Source organism: Hordeum vulgare, chromosome 7H, assembly GCF_904849725.1.
Source record: "Hordeum vulgare subsp. vulgare chromosome 7H, MorexV3_pseudomolecules_assembly, whole genome shotgun sequence".
Classification (NCBI taxonomy): Eukaryota; Viridiplantae; Streptophyta; class Magnoliopsida; order Poales; family Poaceae; genus Hordeum; species Hordeum vulgare.
The window spans coordinates 171,609,232-171,615,562 of NC_058524.1; the positions used below are offsets into that span (position 1 = coordinate 171,609,232).

Sequence of the window (6,331 nt, forward strand, 5' to 3'; positions counted from 1 at the left end):
CCGGGTTGACCCGCTTGTGCCCCGTGTGGTTCTCGTCGGTCGCCGCCGGTCCTCGTCGCCCCTTCCTCCCCCGTCATGGATGAGCTATCCGCGAGCCTTGAATCTCGCCACCGCTCGCCATGAAGCGGTTGAGAGAGGGGATGCAGCTCGCCATGTCGTCGTTTGTAGCAAAATGAAACACCGGTTGTAGCAAAAATCGCAACGCCATGTGTGGTGTAGCAAAATGCGACACCGATGAAAGCAAAATGCGGTGCTGGTTGTATAAAATTTTGATGTCGGTTGAAGCATGTAGCAAAATTACGTCTTCGACCATGGACGCAACTTTGCCAGCCATGGAGCAGTTGAGAGAGGGGATGCAGCTCGTTATGTCGTCGGTTGTACCAAAATGAAACACCTGTTATAGCAAAAATTGCGACGCCATATACGATGTAGCAAAATGCGACGCTGGTGTTAGCAAAATACGGCGTCGGTTGTAGTAAATTTTGACACCGGTTGTGGCAAATTTCGACATTGGTTGTAGCAAAATTTGACACCGGTTGTAACAAAAATGATGATGACCGTGATGCCCGTGGTGACCATGCAACTCCACCGGACCGTCGTTGCAGCTCTCCCTAGACGCATAGGCTGGGCGGCGGCGAGCTCGCATGGACTGGTGCACGCGTAAGGAGAGGTCGCCCATGGCCATGGCTCCCGATCGAAGCGGAAAGGGAACGAGGAAGATGTGAATCTCAGGTGGGAGGGTGTTGCTGGGTCGTCAGGTCACGTCCGATCCAACGATTCACGTACGACCGGTCGTCGCGCGCCCGATCCAACGATTCGCGTACGACCGGTCGTCGCACGCCGGTTCCAAACGTTTCCTTTTTTTCTTTGGAAAAAAAGAAGAAGAGAGAAACCATTTGCCGGTTGCTACGCTCACCAATGGTGACCGGATCCGGGCCGTGTCGGATGCTTCTCAAGCGGAAAAGGGAAGCACACTGGACGGCCGATATAAGCAGCGACTCCACCTCCTCCCCCCTCTCTCTACACGACGACCACTTCGCCCACCACTCCCACGCCCGCACCGGCAGCGCCAGTTCACCCACGAGCGCGACGTGCGTCGCCTCTCGCGCCGACGGTCGCGCGCGGCGCAGGACGCGGGAACCCCCCACCTCGAGCAAGGCCGAAGCTGCCGCGAACTCCTCTCCTGCGCCAGCTCCCCGCATTGAGCCGCGAGGCTCGGCGAAACGCCACGCCGGGGCGGTCGCCGCCGCCTGCCGTCGCGCCGGAGTCGGTGAGCGTTGATTTTCTATTCCGTTCGACCGCTGCGCTCGTCCGAGCCTGGAACCCTGCTCCGCGATGCCCCCACCGGATCTCCGGAGGGATTCGTGAGCCGCGTGGCTCTGCGCCGGATTTGCTTCATTTTTTAGTTCATTTCTCTGTCTGGATCATTGATTTCTGGGAGTAGTTCCATCGCTCTGTTTGCGCCTGGGATCTCTGATTGAGCGGCATTGTTTCGCTTCCTTCAACACTGTATTCCTGTCTTCCTGATGGGAATTAGGCATTTCGGGGTCGTGGGGTGGACTGGTGGTAGTTTGCGATCCGCATTGACGAGTTTTGCAGCCCTGTTGTTCCCGTGAGCACTTGATTTGCCGGTGCGCTCTTGCTTACCTTTTCCTTGTCGTCCACGGCGAGCTCTCGCTGTGATACCAGCAAGTTGGTTGCAGACTTGAATAGTATTAGGAATTCCGTTGGGGCGGTTCGGTTTGGTTGGCGATCATTTACCATCTGCATTTATGGAGGAATATTGTCCAGTAGTACTAATTTCTTCATTTAAGATGTTCGATATCCAATTAACCCATCAGCAGCAATTACTGGAGTTGTTCTTGGTGATAATTGTTAATTTTAGGCAACGATTAAGACTTGCTGATCTACTATGCCACTTCGTGTGAAGTAGTTAAGCAGCGTATTTTTTAGATCTTTTTTGAGAATTTGGCTCTGTTAACTTTTATTTAAAAAGAAAGAAAGATGAATTCTAGTTTACGTGAAGTACTCCCGCTATCCTTCTCAGTATAACCAAGTAGCAAATTTTTAGATGAAGTTAAATATAAGATGCACGAGACGCCTAAAGTCTCTTATCAGTGGAGAGTGGAGTCTGTTGGCACCTTCCTTGATTTTGACATCACATCCTATATGGAAATGAGAATGCTTATTTTGGTTCAGAAAGTTGCCTCTTCACCTTTTTGAATTAGATGGCTCATCTTGGAGGTGTGTATTCTTACTACTGCAAACAAGTATAAGCCACCATTTTTTGTAGCCTTTCTTCTTCCGACCTGTTTGTTTTAAATTCCTTTATGCCTGAATTTGAATGATGTATTAGTTTTCTTCTGGCATGGACATTTTTCTCATTTTTCAGTCTTATTTGGATAGGCTTGCTTTGCAAACGTGGTTATGTAATTATTTGTGTCTATCATTTCTCCAGGAATCAGATTAGCAAATTAGAGGTATCCTGAAATGGGTGCCAAAGAGAATGGCGAAGTGAGAGATGAGAAGGGAGTTAGATCAGATTATGAACCATCTAGAGTTTCTGTTTCATCACAAAGTGAGGCTCATGGTAATGAAGATAATAGAGCGAAAAGAGCTTCAGTAGTTCCAAAGAAGCTCTTGAAAAAAGAGACCAAAGAAAATAGCCCCCGCATGGCCAAAAGCAGCACCAGTCGTCAAGTTCAAAACAAGGTGCAACAGAAAGCACCAAACAACACTCAGAACAGATCACCAAAACCTAGGAAAGCAGCAGTTAATGCTACTAGAGCAATTGAAGTTAGAAGACCAGATATTGTAAAAGTCCCTTCTCGCCCTCCATCAGAACTGTCCGAGGAGGCAGATGATATGGTTAGTGAAGCGGGAACCATGGATGATAGAGGCAATGAAGAGGCCAAAGAGATTGATGTGTTAGATGAAGCTCCACATTGCGATCAAAGTACTGGTACTGATGATGAAATTGCTGATATTGAAGAAAAGATAGTTGATGATGACAAATCAGTTTTACATCGGAAAAATGAGGAACTACAGACAAAACTTGAGAAGATGGAGCAGGAACTTCGTGAAGTTGCTGCACTCGAAGTTTCTCTATACTCTGTATTGCCTGAGCATGGAAGTTCAGCACATAAGTTGCATACCCCAGCTCGGCGTCTTTCTAGGCTGTACACTCATGCATCCAAGTTTTGGTCCCTGGATAAGAGAGCTTCAGCAGCAAAAAACACTGTTTCTGGTCTTGTTCTCGTTGTGAAATCCTGTTGTAATGATGCTTCAAGGTAAGATAGGGCTAAACTTGATCTCCACTTCGAATTCAGCGTATGAGATGTGGCACAAGAATAAAGTTTCCTCCATTAACTATCTACTGTTGATGTAGGTTAACATATTGGCTGTCCAATACAGTTGTTCTCAGGGAGATAATTTCAAAATCTTTTGGCATCTCACGTCAATCAATTCCAACCATGACGACTAGAAACTTAAATGGCAGTGCACAATGGTTCGATGGAAAATCCACACCCAAATCAACACCAATGCTATGGAAAAACAACTCCAACAGCAAGCCAACTGAACTTGCTTTAATACAGATATCAGATAATTGGCAGGAAACTAGTACACTTTTAGCCGCATTAGAGAGGATCGAATCTTGGATATTTTCTCGGATTGTTGAGACGGTGTGGTGGCAGGTAATATTTTCCTTAGGCCATATAATCCCTTGCTCCAAATTGGTCTTGCATTCCTAGTCCAGTGTTTAACAAACAAATAGTCTGCAGTGATTATCTCACGGACCTACCTGTTCTATAAATTTGTCTTATTTCTCCACATTGTGAACTTCCTGAAGAAATTTTCTTTTCCAGGCATTAACTCCTCACATGCAAACCCCGGCAGAAGGTTCGTCAACCCCAAAGGCTCGGAAAGTGTTAGGCCCTTCTTTGGGTGATCAGCAGCAAGGCACCTTTTCTGTTAACTTGTGGAAGGCTGCATTTCACGATGCATACAGCAGACTGTGCCCTCTTCGTGCTGGTGGGCATGAGTGTGGCTGTTTGCCAATATTGGCAAAACTGGTATTCATCGACATCTCTAGTTTTTTTTAAATGTATTTAATATTTCTAATATATTTGTGTATTTGACATGTTCTACTATTATCAGGTGATGGAGCAATGTGTAGCCCGTTTAGATGTTGCAATGTTTAATGCCATTCTTCGCGAATCAGCTAGTGAGATACCAACTGATCCAATATCTGACCCAATCGTTGACCCAAAAGTCCTCCCGATCCCAGCTGGTGAGCTAAGCTTCGGGTCAGGCGCGCAGCTGAAAAATTCTGTATGTACCCGATTCAACTTTTGAGTGCACCTGAAATAAATTTCCTATATTTTCTTTATCAAATTGTTTGTTGGGATGATAATTGTTGTTGATGTCAAAATTATTGTGCATTGCACATAATTATAAGTGCGCTAACCAATTTATTTGAAATGAATGCCTACGTAGATTGGAAATTGGTCGAGATGGTTGACGGATAACTTGGGCATTGATGCTGATGACCCTGAGGATGAAGGTTTCGACATAGGAAATGGGAATGATGAAAGAATTGGTGCAGCTGAAGCAAAGTCTTTTAAGCTGCTTAATGAACTGAGTGATCTCCTGATGACCCCGAAGGACATGCTTATTGAAAAATCCATCAGGAAAGAGGTCAGTGTCCGCGCATGGCTCCAGACGAACCTATCGTACTGTTTTCTGTTGGATTGAGCTGTCGTTAAGCTTTTGCACTGTCTATCAGATCTGCCCGTCGGTCGGGCTTCCACTTGTAACAAGAATCCTGTGCAACTTCACCCCTGACGAGTTCTGCCCCGATCCGGTCCCTAGCATAGTCCTAGAGGAGCTGTATTCTGAGGTGTGGTTTCTCTCTCACGAAAATGTTTTGGGATTATACAAGCATTACCGTGCTGACATATCAAACATTTGCGCAACAGACATGGTAGTTAACACTACACTTGATATTATGATGCAGAGCTTGCTGGATCGTGACACCGCAAAACGTGCGATCAGCGCATTCCCGTGCATCGCTGCTCCTATCGCGTACCGCTCCCCTTCCCAACTGGATGTGGAGGAGAAAGTGTCGGTAGCCGGAGGCAGCGCGAAGCTGGACAGGAGGGCCTCAATGGTACAGAGGAGAGGGTACACCAGCGACGACGATCTAGATGACCTGGACTCGCCCCTGGCGTCCCTGTTCGACAAGAGCGCTCCACCTTCGCCATCAAACGGCGTCACGCCTTTCACTGCTCAGCAGAGAGGAGCTTCCTTGGAGAACGCGAGGTTCGAGCTCCTGAGAGAGGTGTGGTCGGAGCGGCGCGGCAGCGATCCAGTGAGCTTGTGAAGATCACCACCTCTATAGTTACTACTCTTTTTACATAAAAGAAAGGGTTGGGAAACCCTGGAGAGGTGAAAACCCCAAAAGAAGTTGCTTTTGCAGCAGAACTAGGGTCCCTTGTATGATATCTTTGTACATCTCTACATATATACTGTTTCTTTTTTCTTTTCTGTAGTAGTGTATAGGGCATAAATGGACAGCGCTATGGCCCATTTGGAGGCTAAGAAGATTTGGTCTATGTCCTTTGCCGATCCGTCAGCAGTTCTATACTGTTTCTCCCTACCGACGAATCTGACGAGCGCTTTCTTGCAAGCTGTCTCCACTAGCCTAAACATATCGATGGGCGTGAAGATGCGAATGCGACGGCCCAACGGCAGCCGGTCGCCGTCGTCAGACGATTCGGACGGCCGCCGACGAAGGGGACTCGCCACCCGCACCTCCGGAGGCAGTGATGGTTCCGCCGTCTGTGGTGCAGCTGCGGCATGATGTGAGGGAGTCTGTATCTGGCACGAGTGTACAGTGAGGGATCTGGTTGATGGTTGATACTTCCTCTGGGCTTGCAAATGGAGATGGAGATGCTGCCGTTGCCAGTGCCAGTGGCACCGACGGCCGGCTCGTTCGTCGGGCCAAAGATGGCCGCGTCAGGGTTCCACTCCGCCGACTGTCTAGACAGAGCAGTGGCAGCGGTAGGTATCGGTGTGCCCCCGACCCCCGATACCACTGCCACACCGCATTTTAGAAACGTCGGCTTTGGAATCTATCGGTACTCAGGCCACGCATAAAGCAGGTTTAAAGGATTTTAATAAAAGGATTAAAGGAAAAGCCTTCATGACAGCTTTATTGATTTGCAAAACAATGCTACACCGGCATATAAGACGGGGTAACAAGAATCTCAGAGGTTCGTCGACCCAATTACTACAATCAGTTCTAGAGGTATAGCAATCCCCAGCGACT

At 47.8% G+C, this 6,331-nt stretch overlaps 1 protein-coding gene across 1 annotated transcript; it reads left to right on the forward strand.

Moving 5' to 3' along the window:
- Positions 1–1,151: 1,151 nt before the first annotated feature.
- Positions 1,152–5,615, forward strand: LOC123407782. The gene is made up of 8 exons (XM_045100999.1): positions 1,152–1,270; positions 2,459–3,290; positions 3,389–3,695; positions 3,867–4,073; positions 4,159–4,332; positions 4,498–4,698; positions 4,787–4,900; positions 5,018–5,615. The coding sequence occupies exons 2-8, from the start codon at positions 2,491–2,493 to the stop codon at positions 5,381–5,383; spliced, it is 2,169 nt and encodes a 722-aa protein (XP_044956934.1). The 5' UTR covers positions 1,152–1,270; positions 2,459–2,490; the 3' UTR covers positions 5,384–5,615.
- Positions 5,616–6,331: the final 716 nt, after the last annotated feature.

Coding starts and splice junctions, on each gene's coding strand:
- LOC123407782 (XM_045100999.1), top strand. CDS start 2,491: ATGGGTGCCAAAGAGAATGGCGAAGTGAGAGATGAGAAGGGAGTTAGA. Junction 3,696..3,866: donor TTGAGACGGTGTGGTGGCAG/GTAATATTTTCC, acceptor TTTCTTTTCCAG/GCATTAACTCCTCACATGCA. Junction 4,333..4,497: donor GCGCGCAGCTGAAAAATTCT/GTATGTACCCGA, acceptor ATGCCTACGTAG/ATTGGAAATTGGTCGAGATG.